This window comes from Amphiprion ocellaris, chromosome 23 (assembly GCF_022539595.1).
Source record: "Amphiprion ocellaris isolate individual 3 ecotype Okinawa chromosome 23, ASM2253959v1, whole genome shotgun sequence".
Classification (NCBI taxonomy): domain Eukaryota; kingdom Metazoa; phylum Chordata; class Actinopteri; family Pomacentridae; genus Amphiprion; species Amphiprion ocellaris.
The window spans coordinates 1281643-1308972 of NC_072788.1; the positions used below are offsets into that span (position 1 = coordinate 1281643).

At 34.8% G+C, this 27330-nt stretch overlaps 1 protein-coding gene across 1 annotated transcript; it reads left to right on the forward strand.

The window, feature by feature from the left end:
• Window positions 1-27330, forward strand: LOC111584518 (E3 ubiquitin-protein ligase TRIM7). The gene is made up of 15 exons (XM_023293675.3): window positions 1-105; window positions 5345-5489; window positions 5649-5880; window positions 10588-10772; window positions 12196-12300; window positions 16329-16424; window positions 17577-17810; window positions 17897-18044; window positions 19803-19850; window positions 19969-19995; window positions 20093-20157; window positions 21727-21837; window positions 23723-23841; window positions 24016-24112; window positions 25504-27330. The coding sequence occupies exons 2-15, from the start codon at window positions 5346-5348 to the stop codon at window positions 25654-25656; spliced, it is 1764 nt and encodes a 587-aa protein (XP_023149443.2). The 5' UTR covers window positions 1-105; window position 5345; the 3' UTR covers window positions 25657-27330.

The following is a 27330-nucleotide window of genomic DNA, read 5'->3' on the forward strand; positions in this document are numbered from 1 at the left end:
TTTTAAACCCTCTGAGAGCTAGACTTTCTTCATCAGTAAGACTAAGAGCGACAACGAAGCAGAAAACTACAGAAAACTTCTCCAGATCGCCTCACCTGCACCAAGGTACCCAGTTTTACTCTCTTATTCCATATTTACTGCAGAAATCCTCACATGTATGCTTTTTTTGTGCTTAAAAATGACTACTTTTTAAGTCTAAATTAAAGTTTCTTGTAAATGTCTTCACTAAAATTCCCAAATCACCATTATCCCAAAGATTATCTTTAAACAGTGCGATACAGTGGTGTTATTTAGCCATCTAAAGACTTAATCTCTGCACAGAAATCCATTCTTTTGTACATTTTAGTCCTACATTTTCTTTATTTCACTCTGGCACTAACAGGAATGTGTCATCCAGTTGCTTTAGCTCTGCAGACACGAACAACGATAATGAGTCATGAGGACAGATGATTCTTTGTTCTCAAAAAGTTCTCTAAAATGACTCAAGTGAAGAGGAGTCTTCAAGAAAATGTACATATTGGAGAATTATTTGAAGTTTTCCCTCAACCAAATTTGCCCAAAATGACACAATTCTTGTCTATAAAGACAAAAATTTCTCCGAAGTGCCTCAAGATTTGTCCAAAATGACCCAAAACCTGTCCAAGCTGACTAAACTTTTGTCCAAATTTGTCTAGAATTACTCAAAATCTATCTAACATGACAAAAGCTTCTTAAAAAGTGATTCAGTTCTTGTCCAAAATGACCAAAAAAATCTCTAAAAATACTAGGAATGTGTCCAAAATGACCCAAAACCTGTCCAAGCTGACTGAACTTTTGTCCAGAATTACTCAAAATCTGTCTAACATGACAAAAGCATCTCAAAAAATGATTCAGTTCTTTTCTAAAATGAGAAAAAAAAACATCTCTAAAATGCCTAAAAATTAGTCATTAGTCATCCAAAATGACAAAAATGTATCTAAAATAATCAAAAAGTTCTCTAAAACAGCTCAAGTGAAGAGGAGTCTTCAAGAAAATGTACGTATTGGAAAATTATTTGAAGTTTTCCCTCAACCAAATTTGTCCAAAATGACCCAATTCTTGTCTAAAAAGACAAAACTTCTCTGAAATGACTTTTCCAATTGTCCAAAATGACTGAAAACCAGAGAAAATGAATCGTGTCTATGAGATGATCCTGGTATCTTCTGTGTGTAAAAATGCTCCTTTCATTGTCTAGAACTTGTTCTGACCAACCACCTATCACGCATGCTGATATGAGCCTGGAAAGTTTACCCACAATGCACTTTTTAAAGTTTTCTCTGGTGAATTATCAGAAAACAGAAACATATCCAGGGTATTTTTGTTTTCCTTTCACTTAAAAACCCAACACACACGAACAAAAAACTCATCAGAGGCCAATTTGTGTCTCAAATTCTCATCCAAGGATGGGAAAACTTGAGTTAAAACACTGATAAAGCAGTGTAGAAATACTCCATTACACGTAAAAGAAAAAGAAGCCATACATTTAAATTTAAACTAAAGTAAAAGTGCAAAAGTATTGGCATCTTAAACGTGTTTCTAACTTTAATGTTGCATCTGGTACAGGTGATTTAACGACTATATAGAGTTCATCTGCTGTTTTGTTTGTTAAGTTATATTTACTAAATCTGAGAAGTACAAGTAGTGGAGTAAAAACTACATGTTTCAATGAAATCTTGTGGAAGGATAAAGTACCAGAAAGTAGAGATACTTCAGTAAAGTACAGCGCAAAACTAATTAAGTACTTGAGAAAATGCACTTTGTTATTTTCCATCACTGGTTATCGAATGTTTAATTACAGATATTTAATCTTGTTTATACTTTGGTTTTCCTTGGTTCTATTGTCTCAATGTGACCTGCAATCTTTGGCTGAATTGCTGGGAATCAGAAAATGGAAATACTTCAGTAAAATAAATTTACTTGGTTACTTTCCAATACTGGATATCATGATTCAAGCTGAATAAAAGGCTCTTTATGATCATATTTATACTTAAGAATGTCCATGTATATTTGTGAATTTCACCTGCAATCTTTGTCTGAATTGCTGAGAATCCGAAAATGGAAATACTTTAGTCAAGTAAATTTACCTGCTTACTTTCCATTCGTGGATATTATGATTTGTATTTAACAAAATACTTTTTATGATCATATTTATACTTGATAATTTCCATGTGTATTTCAGAATTTAACCTGCAATCTTTGTCTGAATTGCTGAATATCAGAAAACTGGCAAATCGAAACAAAGTACAAGTAAATTCAGCAATGTACTTGAGTAAATATATTTAGTTTGGTTTCCACAACTGGATATCGAATGATTATTATCAGATATTTTATCTTATAGTTCTGGATTTCTTCAGTTGTTAAACAAATGTGGCCAGCAATCTTTGCCTGAATTGCTGAGAATCAGAAAATGGAAAAACAAGTAACTCAAAACCGTACTTTACTACATTTACTTGGTTACTTTCCATTACTAGATATCATGATTCATGCTCAGTAAAAGGCTCTTGATTATCATATTTATTCTTAAGAATTTACATGTATATTTCTGAACCGAACCTGCAGTCTTTGCCTGAATTGCTGATAATTGATATCCAGATGTGTGATGTGAAGACTGTGTCTGTGTGTATGTGTTTATATTCATACAGGATTATTAGAATTATTAACAGTTATATACCTGTACTGTAGCGTGACAACCTCTTAATATTAAATTACTCACATAAATTTGTAGTTTGCTGTGGCTAAACTTTCATTTTTATCAATTAGTTAGGTGAACCGTATAATAAAAATATATGTTTGTCAGGTAATCATGTAATCTTATGTCTCTGTTTGGCTCCACATCTGTTGTTTTTTATATGTGCTATACAAATTCCGATTAATTGGACTTATTATTGCAACTTTTCCTTCCATTTTTCCTTTAAATTTCTGAAATAATTCCATGCAAGTATTTAATTGATACTGATCATAAGTTCATTTATTCTAATCAGATCTCCCAAGTTACCCTAAAATCTGAATCTACAGGAGTCTAAATGAGTATATATTAGTTACTAATCCCTATTATTATTATTATTATTATTATTATTATTATTATTATTATTATTATTATTATTATTATCATTAAAAATCTGTTTCTATTTGGGTTTAAACGTGCTGAATTTTACATCTCTGCTTTATATCCCTGCCATATCAAGGGTGTTAAACCAGCTGGTAGATAAACTATGCTGCGAGTTTGTTGTATTTAACCATGAGCAGCAGGAAAACAGCCTCCAGCAGCAAATAAACACTGAAACAGGATCAGCAGGATGTAGGAGGCGTACAGACTGGAACAGAACTGCCCTCCGCTGCGTTTTAAATTACCCCTTTTGTGGTGAATTACAGCTGTTAAAACAGTGTTGCCCTGCATGAACCTCAGCTGTAACGTTACCTGTGCACACAATCACCTGCAGCGTACGTGATGCTGCAGGACAGAATCTGGTCTGGCCTCATTCCTCACGTCTTCTGACCATCCTGATCCGATCTGAGGAGATAAAGGAAACGTGTGACTTATATAATGTGTCCGTTTATCTCTCATAAGTTCAGTTTGCCCTCTTATTATGCTCTTTTTGACTTTTGTCGCCCCCACTTTTTTTTACGTCTAATTTTATTATTTATCATTTGTCAGGTCGCCTTTAACCCTGTACGAACCAAATATAGGGAAAAAAAGCAAAAATTATATGTGTGTATGTGTGTGTGTGTGTGTGTGTGTGTGTGTGTGTGTGTATATATATATATATAAATTTTACCAAAAAAATTGCAAAAAATGTTATATATTTTACACACACACACCTATATATACATATATAGAAATAAAATATATAAATAAATATATATGCATATTTAGATATTTTATTTATATATGTATATGTGTATGTATATGTGTGTGTGTGCGTGTGTGTGTGTATATATATATATATATATATATATATATATATATATATATATATATATATAAATAATAAAAAATAATTACAAAAAAGAAAACATATATTTCTGCAGGGCTAACCAAATTTGGACCCATTTTTATGTACTTCAAGAGCCTGTAACTCTAAAATATTCATAGTATGACGGTAAAATTTTGCATTGTGTCAATAAGTATACTAACGTTACTGCAGATAAAGAATGAGATGACAGATTTTTATAGAAAATGACCAAACTGTCTCTATCTTAGCTGCGTAGCGTCAGTTACTGTGTGAGTGAACAGCATTGTTGTCTTTTAACCGTGACCACAACAAAACCTCAACAAACTAGTTCTAGTTACATAAACTGTAGGGATGGAGGTAAAGAACAATACATCAGACAAACAACATGTCTGCTTGTTCAAGTACGAGGTCAGACCCGCCTCATTTCACTACGATGACAAGCAGAAGAGCTGCGAACAACAAAGGGTCACAAGAACAGCTTTTATAGTAGGATAACTTAAAACACACATACTGAACACACCAAGGTAGGAAACTTCTACTTATTGTATGAAAATAAAGCACAGAGGTGGTGGTTTTCATCCTCCTCAGGGTTAAAGGTGCAATAACAATGACAATAATAACGTTCACACTAGAAATTACTATTTTTTTACAAATACTAAATTTATTTTTATTGAAAATGGTATCTGTGAAATGACTGATATATCAAATACTTCTGTATTTATTTACCCGTCAACACACTTTCAGCAGGTTTTTGCTCATTATAATTTACAGCTATTTGAATGACAACATCTCAGGACAGTTTTTTAACAAATCAAGCTAAGGCTTTGAAGATAAACGAAATCTTAGATTGATCATCACATTGTTTTATGGTGAAAGATGCGGTGGAGCAGGAATTCACCTAAATCACTGAAACAGAGGTGCTCCCACTGTGCTGCTGAGAAATGTGGTTGAACTGGAGTTTGGACTGGTTTTACACTGGATTTGGATTCAAGTTTGGACTGGTTTTAGAGCAGATTTGGATTCAAGTTTGGACTGGTGTTAGACTGGATTTGAACTTGAGTTTTGGACGAAATGTGCTCGGACATCTGCTGTGGGAGTCTTTCTGACTCTGGGAAGATGTTTGGATTTCTGTCGTTCTATCGGTGTCATACTAGACATTTATGAGTTCTCTCTCCTCCTTCACGGTTGTTCTGTTTCCTTAGAGTTTCAGGACTTCAGAGGGTTGATCAACTAATCAATTTATCAAATAACGTTCAAGCTCGACTAGGAATTCCGATTAGATTTAGTGTCTTCAAAACACAAAATCATCTCTTCCAAAGGTTGACTGTAAATGTAAACTATATATATCTGTCTCTCATGTCTTCGTCCCTCAGGATGTCTCTATACAGCAGCTTTCTCCTGTCTGACGAGCAGTTCCAGTGCTCCATTTGCCTGGATGTGTTCACCAACCCTTCATCCACACCGTGTGGACACAGCTTCTGCATGGCCTGCATCAGCCGATACTGGGATGGACTGAAGGTCTGGTTCCTTCTCTCACTTTCTGTCCTTTTGTTTGTTCTTACTTTATTTCTGCTCTTTCTTCTTCTTCCCTTCCCTTCCCTTCCCTTGTTTTCTCCTCTCTGGGCTCATTTGGTTGAGGTTTTTAACAGGTGTGTTTTTCTCTCCGTGGTCATCCAGGTCTGCCAGTGTCCTCTGTGTAAGAAGACCTTCCAGAAGCGTCCAGACCTGCAGATCAACCGGACACTGAGAGAAATCACCGAGCAGTTCAAATCCATGAAGGGTGGAGGAGGAGGAGCTGGGAGGGAGAAGAGGGGAGGAAAGGGAGACACAGGGATACCTGAGGATTTATACAACGAACTGAGGAGGAGGCTGCCTCGGCCTCTGCCGAGCAGTGAGGCTCCGACTCACAGTGAGCTGCTGGTTTTGATCCTCCATCAGTACAACACAGGGTCAATTATGCGGTTCAGATTAGATCAACCAGACAGTGTCGATTCCAGACTGCAAAGGCATAAAAACAGACTCTTCAACCTGTTATTCTGGCTGACAGTAACAATAACAGTCCTAATACACACATGTAAGATCAGGACAAGTTCTCAGACAAATCTAGGTTTCAGGAAGAGATTTCAAATATATGATGACCCCAAAGAGACACAAAATTGTCATGAAGAATGCAAAATGACCACAAACAGACAACAAACAAGCATAAAAGCATGTAAAATGAGTATTTTTTTATCTCTATGTACAGCACTTTGACTGAAAGCACTTTATAATTAATTTATTATTATTATTACTAAATGATCATGAAGAAATGGAAAATGACCAAAAAGAGATGCAAAATTACCACAAACTGGCACAAAATTACCACAAACTGGCACAAAATTACTACAAACTGGCACAAATGACCTGAAATGGCCACAAAACGACTAAAAGGGGACAAAAAAAATCACCTTAAGGCATAAAATGACCAGAGCGATGAAACAGAACTACAAAGAGACACCAACATACTACAACTTACTACAAAGGACAACAACAGAGACACACAATGATCATTAAGAGATGCAAAATTACCACAAACTGGCACAAAATGACCACAAATGGGCACAAAATGACCACAAAAAGGGCACAAAATGACCAAAAGGAGATGTAAAATGACCACAAACAGACCAAAAATTTGCATAAAAACATGTAAAATCACCACAAAGACAAAAAGTGACCACAAAAAGAGCACAAAATGACCATACAGGCACAAAATGACCACCAACAGGTACAAAATAATCACAAAGAGATGCAAAATGACCACTTTGCAGCACAAAATTGAACATTCAGAAACCTAAAATAATCACAGTGATGCTAAAGAACTACAAAGACACATCCAATTACTAAAAAGAAGGCTCAAATCAACCAAATGGAATGCAAAATTGTTAGGATCCTGCTCTAGCCCCTGCCCTTCTTTCCCTTTTTCCTCTTTTTCCTTCTTTCTCCCTTGAGTCCTGATTTGTTTCTGTGTTGACCTGTCTCTCTCTGGCTCCCTCTGTCTGTCACCTCTCCTTCATGTCTCTCTCTCTCCCTGTCTCTCACCCTCCTGCTTCACCTGCTTCACCTGCCTGCACTCTGGTTTGCTGATTGCTACAATGAGTTTCAGCTGCAGCAATCAGGTGACACCATTCACCTGTTCTCCACCTCACCTCCACTATTTAAACCCTGCTCATTCATTCACTCCCTGCTGGATCATTGACCCACATACCCTCAAAGATTCACATCCTACTTCGATTCTGTTTCCCCCCACCAAGCCTGCCACCTCCAGACTGCTTTAGCCCCATGGACTCTGTTGCTTTCCCCCCTCCTGGATTTCCCCTTCTTGGACTCTATTTTGCTCCAACCTGTTCATGGATTTCCCCTTCTTGGACTCTATTTTGCTCCAACCTGTTCATGGATTTTCCCCAGCCTGTTTTCCCCCTCGGTTCTCAGTTTCCCCATGTCGTGAGTACCCCTACCCAGCTTAGTTTTGTAATTCAGTTCAGTTTTGTAAACTTCCGTTTTTTTGTATTTATAGAGTTAGAGTTTTAGTAGTTGGTTAAGTTCTGTTCCCCCCAGTTCAGTTCCCCACTAATGTATTGGTTCAGTTGTTGTTTAAATAAATCTTTCAGTTATTCACCTGTCAGCCAGTTCTGTGTGTCTGCGCTTGGGTTCTCCTGCTTCCCCCGCCCGTAACACAAAATTACCTTTAAGAAATGTGAAATGAGCTCAGACAGATACAAATGATCATTAAGAGATGCCAAATGATCAAAGGGAACCAACAGAACTGCAGAAACACAAACTTATTGCAAAGGACAACAACAAAGAGACATAAAATGATCGTCTTTAGATGCAAAATGACTACAAACGGGCACGAAATAACGACAAATGGACACAAAATGACCAAAAGGTGGCCAAAAAATGAGCATCCTACGGCATAAAATGACCAAAGAGATGCAACAGAACTACAAAGAGACACCAACTTACGACAAAAAGGCTCAAATTGACCACAAAGAGACACAAAATAATCATAAAGGGATGCAAAATGATCACAAATAGACGCAAGATGAGCACAAATAGATACAAAACGACCACAAAAAGACACAAAATGACTACAAACAGACGCGAAATGACCACGAACGGACACAAAATGACCACAAAAAGACACAAAATGACTACAGACGCACAATGACCATGAACGGACACAAAATGGCCAAAAAATGAGCACCCTAAGGCATAAAATGACCAAAGAGATGCAACAGAACTACAAAGACACAAAAATCTTTTCTACTGAAGCTCCTACCATGACCTGGATGTATGAGAATGTACAGACATACTTCTAATTCTTTAAAGCTGGGGGCAAATACCTTCCTGTCTTAGATGATAAAATGATCGAATCGTGTTGACCTTTAGTCTACTTTTTTTTTTTGACTCGTCACAGCAGGAAAAGTACCCAGACCGAAAAACACAAAGATCCTGAACTAGTTTGCCCACATGGAGCGTTTAATGTCATCAGTTAGTCGTGCTTCTCCTGCTGCGACCAGCCAGAATATCTGAAGCGATAAAAGCCTGTTTGCATAGTTTCTGAAGGTGCATGAAGGCTGGAGAACTGCAGTAGAATAGAAAGTATTTAGTCGTCTGTAAACGCTCGAAAGCAACGTGTCAAATGGTGCAAAAACATCAGGGTGGTACAACAAAAACAAGAAATAAACAACAATAAACTGCTTCAGATGCAGCAGAACTTCAGAGACTCTGATTTGGGATCATTTTGTAAAGGTTTTTCTCATTTTGGAGACATTTCAAGTCATTTTGGACAAATATTGAATCATTTTTTAAAAAGTCTGAAGTAAGTTTGGACACATTTTGGCCTTTTTACGATAAATTCTGAGTAATTAGAAAAGGTTTTAGATTTTTTGGTCATTCTGGACAAAGCTTAAGGATTATGAGTCATTTTTTGACACATTTTAAGTTCTTTTGGTGAAGCTAAAGGTCAATTTTGACAAGTTTTAGGCCAGTGTAGAAACATTTTTGTCGCTTTGGATTTTTGAGTAAATCTGGATGAATTCTGTGTCATTTTGTACAAATATCGAATCATTTTGGACAAATTTTGATTAATTTTGCACAAATTTTGGGTAATTCTGAACAAATTTAAGCCACTTTAGACCAATAATGAGTCATTCTTGGACAAATTTGGTTATTTTACACCAACTTGGGATCACTTAAGATAAGTCTGTAAAATTTTTTTGTCATTTTTGACACATTTCAAGTAATTTTGCACAAAGTTTGAGCTGTCAGATTACTACAAAGAGACACACAATGATCATGAAAAGATGCAAAATGACCACAAAACGATGCAAAATTATAGAAAAGAGATTCACAATGACCAAAAACAGATGCAAAATCATCAAAAAAAAGATTCATAATGACCAAAAACAGATGCGAGTTTTCAAGTTTGCAAAATTAAGAAGTTGCAGAATTTTTCTTTTAAATACACCCATTTTTTCTAATTTTGGAATTATTCTGAATGAGTTTTAAGTCATTTTGGACATTTTTCTTTTATTAATTCTGTACAAATTTGATCACTTCCGGCAAGTCTAAACAATAATATTTGGGTTCAACAACAAAATAACATTTAAATTAGCAACATCATTATATAAACCCAACCCATCAAAATAATATTTGCAAGGTCCATCTAAATCAGCAAATTAGATTTTTATTTTTTCATTATGCAACCATGTATTTAATTCAGTGACAGGAATATGTCCCTTGGATGACTTTTTCCACTGTGGAGTTGCTGCAGGCTGCTAGTCTGATAAAGATTCCTGCTGTGCAACATTACTGTGACAATAAAGACATAAATCATCAGCAGAATGAGCAGCGACACTGAGCTGACCTGCAGCTCAACTCTGTAGTCAGTACTAATGTATTAAAAAACCAGGAAGAAACATATTTTATGCTCAGATTATCAGTATTTTTATATATGTGAATGTAATTAAATTATGATTTTGCATCTATTTGTGGTCATTATGAATCTCTTTGATGATTTTGCATCTTTTTTGGTCATTATGAATCTGTTTTTGGTCATTATGAATCTCTTGTTGATGATTTTGCATCTTTTTTGGTCATTATGAATCTCTTGTTGATGATTTTGCATCTCTTTTTGGTCATGATGAATCTCTTCTTGATGATTTTGCATCTCTTTTTGGTCATTATGAATCTCTTCTTGATGATTCTGCATCTCTTTTTGGTCATTATGAATCTCTTGTTGATGATTTTGCATCTTTTTTGGTCATTATGAATTTCTTTTTAATGATTTTGCATCTCTTTTTGGTCATTATGAATCTCTTTTTGATGATTTTGCATCTTTTTTGGTCATTATGAATCTCTTTTTAATGATTTTGCATCTCTTTTTGGTCATTATGAATCTCTTTTTGATGATTTTGCATCTCTTTTTGGTCATTATGAATCTCTTTTTGATGATTTTGCATCTCTTTTTGGTCATTATGAATCTCTTTTTGATGATTTTGCAAGTTCAGTGTTGAACCGACACTTCAGCTCATTATTATCTAAGGTGAATCCATCTCTGCACTGCTTCCACCAGTCACACCCTCACTGGCTCCATCGGTACCAAACTACAGTGCGATCGCTGCCCTAACCAGTGCCATCGTGCCTCCTCCACCTCCGTATCCTTCCAACCGCTCCAGCGGCCGCAGACGCTTCACTCTGAGTGGGCCTGAAAGCAGCTGGAACCTCCCCATCTGTGAGGTCCACCACCGAGGAATAATGGTAAACCTGAATCACATCTAAAGAAAGTTTCAACCAGAACCTCCTTAGAATCAGCTGGTTCTGTATCTACAGGAACGTTACTTGATTTAGCAAAGTTTTTTAAGTCTTGGCATTTTGAGGTCATTTAGACATTTTTTAGCATCATTTATAGATAGTTTTTTTGACAGTTTTGAGTCATGCTGAACAATTTTGATCCATTATTGACAAATTTTAACTATTTTTCTATAGTTTTGAGTTATTTTGTCATTGTTGGAGTCTTTTTGAACAAGTTTAAAGTCATTTTAGACGAGCTTCAAATTGTTTTGGAGTCAGTTTGGATGATTTTTAACTAATCTGCAATTTTTGAGTTATTTTGGACAATTTTTGACATAATTCTGGTTAATTTTGGAGTTATTTTGGCAATTTTGGTCAGAACATGTTCTAGACAATGAAAGGAGCATTTTTACACCTATTTGATACGAGAATCATCTTCTAGACACGAAGTTTCTCTGGTTTTGGGCCACTTTGGACAATTTTTGAGTCACTTTAGAAAGAATTTTTTTCTTTATAGTCAAGAATTGGGTCATTTTGGACACATTTGGTTGAGGGAAAATTTCAAATAATTTTCCAAAATGTACATTTTCTTGAAGATTCCTCTTCATTTGAGTCATTGTAGAGATGTTTTTTGTCATTTTGGACAAGAGCTGAATAATTTTGAACAAATTTGGAGTCATTTTTTGAAATTTTTTTAGTAATTTTGGACAAAAGGTTAGTCAGTTTGGACAGCTTTTGGGTCATTTTGGAGAAGTTTTAGTCTTTTCAGACATATTTTGAGTAATTTTGGACAAATCTGGACAAAAGTTTAGTCAGCTTGGACAGGTTTTGGGTCCTTTTGGACAAATCTTGAGTCACTTTGGAGAAGTTTTAGTCTTTTTAGGCAGTGCATTCTGGGTAAACTTTCCAGGCTCATATCAGCATGTGTGATAGGTGGTTGGTCAGAACAAGTTCTAGACAATGAAAGGAGTATTTTTACACACAGAAGATACCAGGATCATCTGATAGACATCATTCACTCTGTGACAGAATAATATAGTTATATAGTTAGTTTAATGTGTCTATCTGCTGGACTGATGAAGTTCTGAGGCTCAGAAATGATGGAAAAAGTCCATTAAAAAGTGATAAATCTGGACCCACCTCTATGGACTTCAAGGACCTGGAATTCTGAAAATATTCACAGTTTGAAGGTAAAACTTTGCTCCATTAAATAAAGTTGCTGAAGATAAAGAATCAGCTGATTCTGAGGAGGTCAGGGAAGCTCTGGTTGATTTTTACTGAAAGATTCAATTTTTCTGTCACCTTTTGCTATAAATCTATCAACTTGATTTAAACAGTTTATTCAGGAACATGTCAGAATAATGTGAACACTCTCTCCTGTTGGTTTCAGCTTTACTGCAGGACTGATCAGATGTGTATCTGTCCTGAATGTGAGGAAGAAGATCATCCAGATCACGACACAGTGACTGCAGAATCAGAATGGATGAATACTAAGGTATTAAACCAAACAGTAAGACAACAAATAGCCTGATGTTTGAGTAAATCCTTCAAACTATGGTTTCTTTGTTTAGAGAACAATGACTTTAAGAGGAAGACAGACGGTTAGAGAGCAGGGGAAGGTTGACAAGTTCCTGGTTCAGTAATCTGAGCCGAGACAGGAGTTATTTATAAATCCTGCAGTCTGACATTTTTAACAGTATTTTTATCATGTCTTCAAGCAAATTAAAATCTATTCTCTGCTCAAGATTTTGTTGTTGCACGTTTGCTATTGTCCAAACAAACGTGCATTAGACAGAGTAATTTTTACTCATTTAACCTTCAAGCGTCCACCGTGCGCTCTCTTTGAAATTTTTAATAATATCTGACTGGTTGTTTTCTCTTGATGGATTACTGGTTTCACTGCGATAAAGTCAGTCGTAGCTTTGTTATTGTCTGTTTGGGTCACATAGCAGACATGCTGAGAGTTTAGGCATAAAAATAGTATCTAATCAGACAGAGATTCTGCAGTCATGCTACCTTCTAATATCCACCCCTTTCTATGGAATTCTTACTTATTTGGCATACGGAAATGGAAAAGTTTTTACCAAAAGAATGGTAAAGTCAAAATGCATGAATGAGACCTAATATGAAAGGTGAAATCTTCTAGTTTTTGTAAATGTGACTGTCTAGCATGTGGCTAAAATGCATCTGTGCAAATGTGGCTCCAAAAAGCTGTTATATCGTCCTTAATACGTCATATTTTATTTACTATAACTAAAACATGCTTCATGCCAGAGCCGTGCAAATCTCCACAAACCTTCTGTAACTTGTCAACCTCGCTCATATATAATCCTACAACTCTCAGCCAAACATTACGAAAGTTAGACTTTCTATAAAATGAGCTGAACAGTTGAACTGTGGAGAATCTGAGGGATCAAACCCAGCCTGACATATCCATGTTTCAGAAAAGATTTCCCTTGTTGGCATTTGGGATCCAAAACTAAGTTCTGTAAAAGGTTTTTGGCTGAATTTTGGCCTGGATTTTTTTCTATTTTCACCTTCAAAAAAAGACTTCTACCCTGTGAAACCAGCGACAAAGAAAACAAACAAAATCTGAGACAGTGGAGCAACACTGCTGTCTAAAATGACATGTACTGACTCTACACACACAATACAGTTGAGTTTAATGGCAGTAGCTGTGTGCAGAGAAGGACTGAGACTAAAAACCATTCATTACATTTTGGGCAAACCACACTCCATCTTAGATATGAATCGATAAAAATACTAAAGCTGTGTGATTAATAAGTGACAAGAAACATGATAAATACCTTCAAAAAGAAGCGCTGCAAAATGATTTAGTCCTCTGTGATGAATCTTAAAATAACATGTCCTGTGAGAGAGAGAGAAGACATGATAAATAAATGATGATCAGTGGTTCACAGACAAAATGGCTTTAAATAAATTATAAACTCGGAGCCATAAGGAGCTAAAGGAACTCCTGAGAGGAAAACCTTAGAAACAAGTGAAGTCAACATGTGTATGAGGGAGCAGATGTGATGAAAAATTAGATATCAGTGTTTTCCATATATGAGTAAAGTAGCTTTGCATAAACTATAGAGCAGTGACTGAAGAAACATTCAAATTATTTGTTTACGTAAATGTATAAATATCAAAATAGCATCAGTGCCAGCAGGAGATTAATGTTGCTACTGCACTACTTTATATACACTTTCATACATTTTATTTATATTTAGAAGGGCGATTTTACTACTACATTACTTCATTTTAATATTATATTTTTTTATATCTGTGTATATCTGTGTGGATCATTTTTATGTGTTTTGTTTTGTTTCATTATTCTCTAATATTTGGGAGATATGTCTGGCATTTGTTTATAAATATTTTTGGGGATTTTTTTAACATTTAACAATATTTTTGGAAATTATATTAATATTTTAGATGTCATTCCTGCACTTTCTGCACATTTTAGAGACAAGTTACTGCTATTTCTTGACATAATGTTTATTTCAGGGTATTGTGGTACAAAACACAATATTCCCCTACGAAATCCAGTGAAGCACAAAATAAAAATACTCCAGAAAATTAAAGAAGTTCATAATTGTAAAGTCTTTAATTAAATAAACATCCATCACTGCTGTGCAGCAAAACATGGTACTTAAAAATGACTTTTACAGGCCCTAAAAACGACCTGTTCAGCTTCTAGTCTGTGAATAAATCAACTAAATTCACTGCTAATGCTCAATAATGTTGGCTAACAAAGAAAGTTAAAGTATTTTTAGCTCCTCGGGGAAAATATTGAGAAAATGTATGCTAATTGTGGTAGCCAGTGAACACAACGCGCTGGCTAGTCGGTTAGCTAACGTCAGTGTTGCCGTGTAGCCAGCTAGCAGCTAACTAGCAGCTAGCTGGCTACACGGTAACACAGACGTTGGCTAACCGGCTAGCTATCTGGTTAGCCAGCAAACTACATACAAACGGCAAGTTAGCCACATGTAGCAGAGAAAAAAACTCCACAATTTGCTTGACTTTACAAATAGCAGCTATTTTGTTCGCCACAAGCACTTTCTGTCGAGTTTTATTACGAGAACTTCAGAGTCGCTTAAAGCCAATCCTCGCAAAGCCAGACAGTTAGCCCACTGTTAGCTTTAGCTATTACCTTCTGCTGACGTTACTTCTCCATTCTCACTTTCATCTCGCTGTTCCTTCTTTACCGTGTCAGATTCGGTATATAAACGGTAAATTACCCAAATTTAGCATAGGCAAGCCTTCAGAATTTGTTTGACTTTACAAACAGCAGCTAGTTTTTTCACCACAAGCACTTTCCGTCGACTTTTATTACGAGAACTTCAGAGTAGCTTAATGCTAATCCCCGTTAGCTCACTGTTAGCTTTAGCTGTTAGCTTCCATTCTCACCTTCATCGTGTCAGATTCGGTATATAAACGGCAAATGAGCCAAATGCAGGAGAGAAAAAAAACTTCAGAATTTGTTTGACTTTGCAAACAGCAGCTAGTTTGTTCACCACCAGTACTTTTTTGTCGAATTTTATCACAAGAACTTCAGAGTAGCTTAATGCTAATTCTCGTTAGCCAGACAGTTAGCTCACTTTTAGTTGCTTAGTTTGATCCACTTTATTAATGCTGGCTTTTCTAGCAGATTAGTTAATGGTGTGGTCACAGGGGGCGGAACTAATAGGTGTGATTGGTCCTGCAAAGTGTCAATCAATAACCTGAGGAAGATGCTCAGTGAGCTACATAAAGGACAGATAGCGGAGAAATTTTAGATCAATATATGAAATACTTTAAGAGATTTTTAAAAAGAAATAATATCTAAATAACTAACTGGCCAATTTTAGCACTTTTTTTCTCACATTGAAATTTGAAGCTGTTTTAACAACAATATCAAAGGAACTATTAAAGATAAAAAACTGAAATCTTCACCATTATTTGCAATCATATTAAAAAATATGCTGATTATTGGTGAGATGAAATACGAAGACAATTAAAGCAGCCATGAAAAGTTAAGTCTTTGAGCACAAACAAAAAAAAACACAAAAGTCAACTAGTGATATTTTCTGAACAAAAAATATATTTGATTTTATTAACAGATTGAGCAGATGTGACTGGTTGTAGCACAAAACTAAAATATTGGTAGAAACTCTGATCCAAGTAGAAGAGATTTGGAGTTTAAAATGGTTCTCCGAATATAATTTTTTCACATTTTTGGGGTCATACTTTGCATGTCCTGACCCACTTTGTGGACATGGCAAAAAAAGAAGTGGGTCAACAGAAGTTTTTAAACAAATATATCAATCTATACTTGACTTAGAACAGCAAACAAAATTAAAAAGCACCTTCATATGCAAGTGTTGCATAACAGATGGAAAATCAGAGGGATCATACGTCATTAGGATTAATTCTGGTTCCTCGGGAGACAATAATCAAGTCTCTTTAGCGTAAATCAGGATGTTTTACAGTGAAGACTTGGTTAAGAGGTGAATTTGGAGGTTCTGATTCTGTGTTAAGGTTCTGCTGAGTGGATCAGAGCAGAGGATCCAGGAGATGATCAGACAGAGACTGAGGAAGATCGATGAGATCAGAACGTCTGTCAGTGAGCTGCAGGTAAAAACTAACTCACCTGTTCTCCTGGCTACATTTATAATCAGAGTTTTATCATAAATGCACTCTGTCACTGAGGCTTTTTGGTTTTTTTACGTAACATATCACAGCTTCAACTAATGTTTTCCAAACATTTCCACTTGGATTTCCTGATTATTTCATTATTATTTAGGTTTTGGTAGTTTATTTAAGTACATTTCCTCTAATTCTGGAGATTTATTCCTTAATTTTCTGCCTGATTCACAGGTTTTGGTGATGATCAATTGATGATTGACTCTAAATTCTTGATCAAAAGGTTCTAATTCACTGATTTATTTCTTAATTTCATTTCTTAGAAGCAGCTTCAATCAGATTTCTGTCCACATGCATCTTTTTTCACAATTTTAACTTAAACTTTTCATTTATTTCAATATTTTTAAGGACTTTTTACACATTTCTAATACCAATGTCCACAATTTTCAAGTGGATCACCAATTTCAATGATTTTAATTGACCAATTTGCAATTTTATTCTAAAAATCTTTTCTATTCCTTCAATACCTCCCTTAAAAAAAATCCTAAAATTAATTAAAATGTGAAAGTTACACATTTTACGTCAGATTTTTCACATTTTACTGATGTTATCTGAAGTTTTCCAGTTTATTGACAGGTTTTTATCACAATGTTCATGACAAAAGATAACAAATAATCATTTTTAAAGGTTCCAACTCTCTAATTCGGAGCATTTTGTTCCTAATTATTATCATTTTATTGTACTTACTTGCGTATTGAAGATTTTTCACATTTTTTTCTTGAACTTTTGTGATTCTATCCAGGTTCTACCAGAGATTTTTTTTGGTTTTATTCAAACTTTCTATTAGTGTTTCCCCCTTGTCAACATTTAAGTTTCCTCTTTTAGTCCATAATTTGTGGTTTTGTGCAATTTTGACGCGTATTAATGATTTCTCAGTCAAATTTCAGGTTTATTTCTAACTTTTGTGAGTATTTAGTAATTGTTTGTGGGCTAGCATTTTGCATTTATCTGTAGATATGACGTTTTGTCTAATTTTTTGAGGTTGTACTGTACAAATGGATTTCTGTGCAGCTAGAAAACTTAAATTTGGTACACGGTGATGGTAACCAAGATGTGTTTTTATGGCATTTTGGAACTCCTCAGCTGAAGGTGGAGCGGGAGACAGCAGGTAACGTCCGCCTGTTCTCCATGCTGGTGTCGGCCATCGAGCGCTCCCAGGCCGAGCTGATGGAGGTGATGGAGATGAGCCGGAGGGCGGCGGAGCACCAGGCCGACACCATGATCCGGCAGCTGGAGTTGGAGGTGGAGGAGCTGAGGAGGAGGGAGACCGTCCTCGCCGAGCTCGCCCAATCAGACGACTGCATCCACTGTGTGAAGGTGGGTCAGAGTTTAAGTTTCAGTTTAAGAAGAACAAACCAAGCAGAGATCTGACTTCCTTTCATTTATGTCCTCCTTCTTCCCAGACGTTCCCCACGGTGTCCAGCCCCCCACCGGCCAAAGACTGGTCGGCTGCCTCGGTGAAGTCGGACCTGGGAACTGGAACCATCTACAGGTCTCTGGCTGTGCTGGTGGAAAAGTTCCAGGAAGAACTGAAGAACGTTGCAGAAAATGGTCAGTTCAACATAAAACACACGGCAGACAGGAAGATATAAACACGAAACAGTTAACTCTGCAGAATCTAACTAATAAAGGTGGAAAAAGCCCTTTATTTACTAAGGGTTTGGGTCAGACACTACAACAGATGAACCAACAAACGTTGCCCCCTGGTGGTTGGTGTTAGTTGAGCTGTACCTGATGTGGAGGGTAGATTGGGGTAAGATGCCCCCTACAGGAAACAAGTCTCCCACCATCATAATCCTGTGTGTTAGCTAGTTGTAGCAATAGAAACCCAGCTAACCAGCAGATTGTATGTTAAACTAATAAGGTTATGCTATATTAGCTCGCACTACCACTAGTTTCCTAGCTAACTAGCTGACTTTAAGCCAAAAACGTGGGTAAATTAGCTTGCTGAAGCACTAGCTATGTAGCTAACTAACTGACTCTGTTCAACTGATATTATGCTATATTAGCTTGCTGTAACACTACCTACCCAGCTAATTAGCGGACTCTGTTAAATTGATACCGTTCTTAAAGCTTCACTAGGAAACCATATTATTTTATGTAAGTCAACAAATTATTTAAACAAATAATGTTATGCTATATTAGCTTGCTGAAACACTAGCTACTCAGCAAACTAGCTGACTGTATGTTAAACTAATAATGTTATGCTATATTAGCTTCTTTTAACACCAGCTGCCTAGTGAAGTAGCTGACTTTGTTAAGCTGAAATCGTGAGGCTATATTAGCTTGCTGAAGCACTACCTACCTTGCTAACGAATTGGTTCTATGTCAAGTTAACATTGTTATTATATCCCATCATGCTGAAGCGCTAACTAGCTGACTGTATGTTCAACTAACATTGTTATGCCATATCAGCTTGCATTGCCACTAGCTACCTAGCTAACTGACTTTGTTTAACTAAAATTTGTGGCGAAATTAGCTTGCTGAAGCACTAGCTATGTAGCTAACTAACTCTGTTAACCTGATAATATTGTGCCACATTAGCTTTCTGTGACACTAGCTACCCAGCTAATTAATTGACTGTGTTAGACGAATAATTTTATGCTACATTAGCTTATCGTAACAGTAGCTACCTAGTGAACTAGCTGATTTTGTTAAGCTGAAATCATGACCCTATATTAGCTTGCTGAAGCACTAGCCAACTCACTGACTCCATGTCAATAATTAATAATTTTATGCTAATCTATTTTGCTCTGGAGCTAGCTACCTGGCTGACTAACTAATAAGGTATGCTATATTAGCTTGCTGCAGCACTAGCATGTTAGCTTGAATTCCTCACTAGTGGAGGCTAATCATCCCAGCTGACTGGTGATGTGACTTAATTACTATGTCCTGAATTTAAATATCAGTGATAATAAAGTTCTGGGCTTATCAATTCTACATGAAGTGGCAATAATCAAACTTAAAAAAAAAAAAACAAATGCAATTTCCGTATGTTTTGCTAACATATGCTGCAGTTAAAGTCAGCAAATTTCCACATCTGTTCACCTAAACATAAATCTTGTGCTTATATTATTTTTACAATATATACTTTTAATATGAAAAGTGACATTCCTAAAGAGTGTTTTTACCCAGTTAACTCTGTAATCGCTGCATGTAGCTTTAAAGTTCAGTTCATTAACGTCAGACTGCAGGTTGTTTCTGTTACCTCTGATCGCATAAACATTTAACCTGTCACATGAACTTTTCTCCACAACGCTGCAGTAGTTTGTGAATTAAACTCTTTATACTGTCTTTGTTTGTGTTCAGGTTTTCCTGGCCCGGTGGTAGAACCCAGTCCGATCCGATCTCTGCCCAGTGAGTGTTTTCCATCTTTACACTGATTATAGATGTTCACACTGAATCCATCTGCTGCTAACACACACACACACACACACAAACATTGAGTAACTGAGTGTTTCTGTTGGTTCTGCAGGGATGAAGAGGGTCCAGGAATATGCTCGTATGTTACTGTCACACTTCTGTACAGCAGCATTATGCAGACTAAAAATAATAATAAATAATAATAATAAACTTCTGTCTGTGTTCCTTCTCTACAGTGGATGTAACTCTGGACTGTAACACCGCTCATCCCAGACTGGTTCTGTCAGAGGACATGAAGAGTGTGAGACGCTACTAAATTAAATATACTTCCTCACTTTAACGCACAAACCTGTACGTCATTTAGAAATGTTTAGTGTATGTATGGACAGAATTACATAAATCACAGGAAAGTTGTTCCATCTCAGATCATCAACTGGCTTCTGCTCGACCATCTCTGACTTATCTGAATGTTTTTTATTTATCATAAGCTATGAATATTTAAATGCTAAAAGATAAAAGCTGGTAGCCATGGTTAGCTATATGGCTGTATGTTGCAGTAATAGTAAACTAAACATATGGAATACTTTTAACATGAAATACTTGGGCACAGAAATGAAAATAAAGTTATTTTTATTGATCTCATAATGTTATGCTGTACTCGCTTGCTGTAGCACTAGCTACCCAGCTAAATAGTTGACTGTATGTTAAACTAATGTTATGCTACATTAGCTTTCTTTTAACATTAGCTACCTGGTGAACTAGCTGACTTTAAGCTGAAACCATGAGGCTATATTAGCTTGCTAAAGCACTAGCTACCTTACTAATTGGCTCTATATCAAGTTAATAATTTTACTGTATGCCATCATGCTGAAGCACAAACTAACTAGTTGACTGTATGTTAAACTAATAATGTTATGCTTTATTAGCTTCCATTACCACTAGCTACCTAGCTAACTGACTTTGTTTAGCAAAAAATGTGTGACCAGCTTGCTGAAGCACTAGCTATGAAGCTAACTTACTGACTCTTAATAATATGCTATATTAGCTTGCTAAAGCACTAGCTACCCAGCTAACCAGCCGACTGTTAAATTGATACCATTCTTGCATCTTAGCTAAGAACCCATTTTATGCTTTACTTGCTTGCTGTAGCATGAGCTCCCGAGCTAATTCGTTGACTTATTTAAACTAATAATGCTATACTATATTAGCTTGCTGAAACACAAGCTACCCAGCTAACTAGCTGACTGTATATTAAACTGATAATATGATGCTGTATTAGCTTGTTTTCACACTAGCTACCATGTCAATAATTAATAATGTTTTGCTGTTCTATCTTGCTCTAGCTAACTTCCTGACTAGCCAATAAGCTATGCTATATTAGCTTGCTGTGGCACTAACAGCAGCAAGCTAATATAGCATAGCTTATTGAGGAGATATTCTACCACAAAAACTAAAATATTGGTAAAAAGTCTCATCCAGGTATGACAGAATTTTGGAGTTTCAAAATGGATTTTGAATACAACTAAGAAACTAATTGTTTAAATTTCAGAGTTTTATCTTCAAAACTTAAAATTTTAATGTGAGAAAAAACCTGGTGAAAGCGGGTCAATGTGCAAAACTTAAAATACAAAAATTGGTAAGCATTTGATATATGGAGCTAAAATATCACATGTATCTTCATACAAATCCATATTTTTTGCTAGAAAAAATCCAGTGAAATCAGAGAAATTGTTATAAAAATGTGATGATCTAAGATGAAATCAGACATGAGCGCATTCCGGTAGAATAATAAAGATGCTACACGTCTCCGCTGAGTGAACAGTGAATGAAAGTTGAGTTGTTGTTGTGTTTTTGTTGTGTTTTTGTGCAGGTCCGGTGTGCAGATAAACACCAGCTGCTGCCAGACAACCCAGAGAGGTTTGACCGAGTGGTCTGTGTGCTGGGGAGGGAGGCCATCACTTCTGGGAAACACTACTGGGAGGTAACGTACTGGGAACTGTTCTACCAGAATTTTTAACTTTACACATTTCCCCTGCATTGTAAAATTACATGTACTTAGTAAAATCACAGAAAAAAGTATGAATTTACATATTTACAGGACAAAATGTGTTTAGATCTATTTTACAGATATTTATTTATATATTATTATTATTATTATTATATTTTATTTGACTTATACCTGTTTCTTATTTATCTTGTACACTGGATAGCTACAACTGTCAAAATTTTTAATCTATATTGAACTGTTTTGCCGTTATTTTGCAAGTCAAATTCCTCATATGAGTAAATCTGCTTGGCAATAAAAAATTTTGATTATCTGAAAGGAGAAATCTGTGTACAGTAATTAAGGATTGAAAAACGGTCGGTCGTTTTTCATGTTTCCCTCCTTTTTTTTTTTTTACAGAATAACATTTTTGGATGATGTTCATGTTGTCGTTGACTATCATAGGATAACGTTATTTCTTTTACACCGACAAATCAAAGATAAGATGGTTTTACCTTAGCTGACAAGTTTCAACTACAGTCTTCTTCAGAGCGTCATCTGACGTGTGCTGACGTGTCCTTTTTTATCATGTGACCAGTCTGACAGATCTGTCAGAATCTGTCAAATAGGCCACGCCCCCCGCCGTCCGGTGGTCTCTGGAGGATGGAGTCCCAGGTATTAGAGGGTGTAGTCCCCCTCGTCCCGGTTCATGGAGCAGCTCGCCCGCTTAGCTGCTCACCTGATTAAATATCTAGTCATATATAATGACTGATATCAGGTCACCTGATAAAAAGGACACGTCAGCACACGTCAGATGATGCTCTGAAGAAGACTGCAGTTGCAGTTGAAACATGTCAGCTAAGGTAAAACCATCTTATCTTGGATTTGTCGGTGTAAAAGAAATAACGTTATCCACAGAATAACGTAGTATTCAGTAAAATTATTAAAATTAACCATAAAAACACAGGCAAAAAATGTAATAATGTCCACATCAAAAATATAATTTCACTATAATTTATTTAGTTCAGTTTTACTGGACTTAAAATGGCTAAAATATATCATTATTTTAAAGATATTTATCGATATATATATTATTATCATATGTATATATTATTATTTGACTGATAATCGTTTCGTATTTATCTTGCACACTTGACAGCTACAACTGTCAACATTTTTAATCTCTCTCTCTCTCTCTCTCTCTCTCTCTCTCTCTCTCTATATATATATATATATATATATATATATATATATATATATATATATATATATAAAAGTTGTGTCCACATCAAAAATCTAATTTTACAGTAATTTATTTATTTAAAATAGCTAGAAAATATTATTTGACAGATATTTGCTGTTTTTTGACTTTTTAACATTGCAGAAAACTTCCTGCTAAATTTTCAACACTTTCTTAGGGTTTTAGCTTTTTACAGTGTATCTTACTGATTTTCTAGGTGCATAAATTGTTAAAAAAAAAAAAAAAGTGCAATATTGACAGTAAAAATAACAAAGAAATGACTGGAACTCAAGTATAAAATGAAATAAGATAAAACTAGATACAGTGACAGTAAATATGTCTGATAAATAATCACTAAGATAAAAGTCCGATATATTAGCAGGAATAACTAAGCAGAAATAAAAAGAAAGAAGTCAAGCTGTCATTGATGGTGAATTAGTGAAGTAATACTGCACATTCTGTTGATATATTAAAATGATGATAATTATGATGTGATTTTAACAGAAGGAGCTGGTTTCTGATCTTCAATGACCGTTTTCTGACTTTTTGTGTCTGTTTTGTCATTTTAACTTCATCTCAGCCTGTTTTCATTCTAAGATCATTATTCTTCTATCACACGTTAACGTATAAATATGTGACCAGGTGGAGGTTGGTGGGAAGACGGACTGGGATCTGGGCGTGGCCAAACAGTCCATCAACAGGAAGGGGAAGATCGAATACACTCCCAGTAACGGATACTGGTTCCTCAGTCTGAGAGACAAGTGAGTTCAGCTTCAACTGGAATTATTAAAACAAATCTGACACCTGATGTGAGCTCTGGAGGGAAAAGATGCAGAAAATATTAATTCATATTAACCATCATCAGAAAGGGACAGACAGTGATGCTAAAACTGTTCTGTTTCTCATTAATATCTTGGTTTTTGTGCTTCCTTCAGGAATAAATACGCTTTCCGTACCGAACCTTCCACAGACGTCAACCTGAACCACCGGCCTCATAAGATCGGGATATTTGTGGACTTTGAGAAAGGACAGGTGCAGTATGGGAAACGTATTTTACATCATATGGCATCTGCACAAGATATAAACTGACACTGTAAATAACAATAACAAATCCTGAAAACACCATTAAAATGAAGCAGCAAGCAAATATATATTTAAAATCATAGAAGTATTGTAAAGTTCAAAAGCTATAAAATCTGTTTTTGCTGATCTAAAGACACAGAAGAAGTAAGAATTAATCAATATTTGTGAAAATGCTGATTTTTCATGTCTGTTTTAATGTAAAGTAACACTTTTTTCACTAAATATCTGTAATTTAACAAAACATTTTAATTAGAAAATTATTTGCCATATTTTCATACATGATGTACATAACTTTTATTTTGAATAACAACACATATCTGTAAAATAATGATATTTATGCTCATTTAAATACAGTAAAATTACTCAATTTTACAGTCAACTGTTTATAAAAATACAGATTTTTATTGTGGATGTTATTTAAAGTTTCTAAACCTTAAATGATGAGCGGTGAATTTTCACTCCTGCATTACTCTAACAATTAAAACATCATTAATTAAATATAGATTAAATATACAGACACACAGTTTGCTTGAATCACCAAGAAAGTGCTCACAGGACTGATGACAGGAGCCACAGTGGAGCTGACACACCTGTGCTACATGCTAATCATGCTGTAGGTGTTTAACTCTGTAAAGCCAAGTGTTGCAGAAATGCTACAATATTTTTTTATTATTATTTTTATTTTATTTATTTATATATATATATATATATATATATATATATATATATATATATATATATATATATATATATATATATATATATATATATATATATATAAAAATAAAAATTTTGCTTGTTTTTTTCTAGAAAAAAATGAGCAAAAGAATATAAAAAGATATATATATTATTGTTGCTATTTTTTTTTTGCAATTTTTTTCTATATTTGTGTCTTAAAGAGTTAAATGAGCCAAAACTATAATTATTTTACAGTTGTCTGAAAGAAAAAAATATGGAATTTATGACCTAAAGAATGGTAAATATTTTTTAAATTATTGTTTTACAGAGTTTCCTTATTTTGTTCAATTGCAGATTAATATCACATAAAATATTTCTAATTTACATGTTAATTGCGTAAAAAAAAAACTGTAAATAATATCCTTAAAAAATCTATATTCTTACAAATAGTATTTTGTTCTTTGACTGTAAAACTACAGTTTTTCTGTATTTAAATCAGCTAAAAACATGTTTGTTTTATGGATATTTGCTGTTATTTTCACCTGTTTGAACAGTTTTTCTACATTACAGTTAATGTGTTTTTTCTGTCAAACATGATGCCAGACTTTCTGAGCTTGGTGCATGTGGGTAAATACATGATTTACATCTTCTTACCTGTTCAGGTGTCTTTCTACAACGTGGATGCTAGAATCCACATCTACACCTTCAATGTGACGTTCTCTGAGAGCGTCTTCCCGTTCTTCAGCCCCTGCACCAACAAGTCAGGGAAGAACGACGCTCCGCTCATCATCACACCGGTCAACATCCTGGAGTGATTTTACACTTTATGGTTCTTATTCTGCTGCTTCATTACCTGCTCATGTTTTATATTAATATGAATATCCATCGGTGGCTCCTTAAAGTCTCTGTTGACTGTGAGCAGTTTATATATTAAAGCTAAACAACAAATGTGATCATTTATTAAAGCTAAACTCGCTTCCTGACGTCGGTATTAAACAGAGTTCCTGCAGTTTTTATCTCAGGATGAAACTTTGGATTTATAGTTTAACTTTTGCTGTCTTGTTGATAACTTGACGAAAAGATTGATTCCCCACTCATATATGTACATAAAGAAATGAAGCTATAGGCTAGTTAGCTTAGCTTAGCATAAAGCCTTTGAGTAGGTGGAAACATGTTTGTCTATTGTTTCTTTTTTTTTTTTTAAATCATTTTTGTCTAGTTTTTTCCTTTTTTGTCACTTTGTCACTTTTTTATCAACTTTTTTGTCTTTTTTGTTTTGTTTCATGTCACTTGTCAAATTTTTTGTCATTTTCTCAATTTTGTCATTTTATGTCTCATTTTTATAATATTTTGTCTTATTGTTATTTGCCTTTTTTTGTCTCTTTCGTTGTTTGTCTCATGTTGTTTTGTTTCTTGTTTTTGTCTCGTTTGTGTTTTTTTGTCTTTTTTTCATTTTGCGTTTCACTTTGTTTTGTGTATCATTTTTGATGGGTTTTGTTATCCCGCTTCTGTTGTTCGTCTATTTTTTTGCCGTTTTGTTTCTTTTTCTGTTATTTTTATCTCGTTTGAGTCATTTGTGTAATTTTTTTGTCTTATTTTTGTCCATTTTTTGTCGCTTTGTCACTTTTTAGCAACTTTTTACTCTTGTTTTGTTTCATGTCGTTTGTCCCATTTTTTGTCATATTGTTTCTCAGTTTTGTCGTTTTTTGTCTCATTTTTGCAATATTTCATCTTGTTTTTGTTGTTTTGTCTTTTTTGTCTGACTTTTGTTGTTTTGATCATAAAGTAAAATATATTGTTTAGTTCCAGATGCCTGAGACTAAATGTTTTGTTCCTTTGTAGAAACTCTCTGAAAACTGTGGAAACATTAAAAATGTAAATCAAAGGGTAATAATCTATCAGCTGGGGGATAAAAATGTCCTGTAAAACAACAGAAAATAATTCTACCTGATAAAAAATATAATAGTTTTCCATCCTCAGATGAATTTTCTGTGATAAATTTGCCTTTTTTAATGTTTACTTGTGTAAAAAATGTACATAAATCTATACATAGCGAAATGAGATATATGAAAACAGTATTTTGACAGTTTATCCATATTATACACTGATATAAACACATTCATTCAACATTTTAGTTGAAAAAACTTGCAATTACATAAGAAATATCTCATTTAACAAATAAATCTGTGTGGAATTACAAAAGCCTTCTGTGAATTAGAACTAATTGGATCTAATTTTAGGGTTTAATTTAGTGTTATGTATGAAATGGAAAAAAACTTTGTGAAATACCAAATTTGCAATGTGTTTAACAGTCTGTTTTATGTAAAATAAAATAATGTGTTTTATTAAAATGTTGTTATTCACAGTTACTTTTTGTGAATGTTATTTTGCATTAGACGTGTACATTTACTGTCTATTTTTATAATTTTAGGGATATTGTAATGATCATTTCTTTAAAAAATACTAAAAATCCTGCATAGTAAAACATT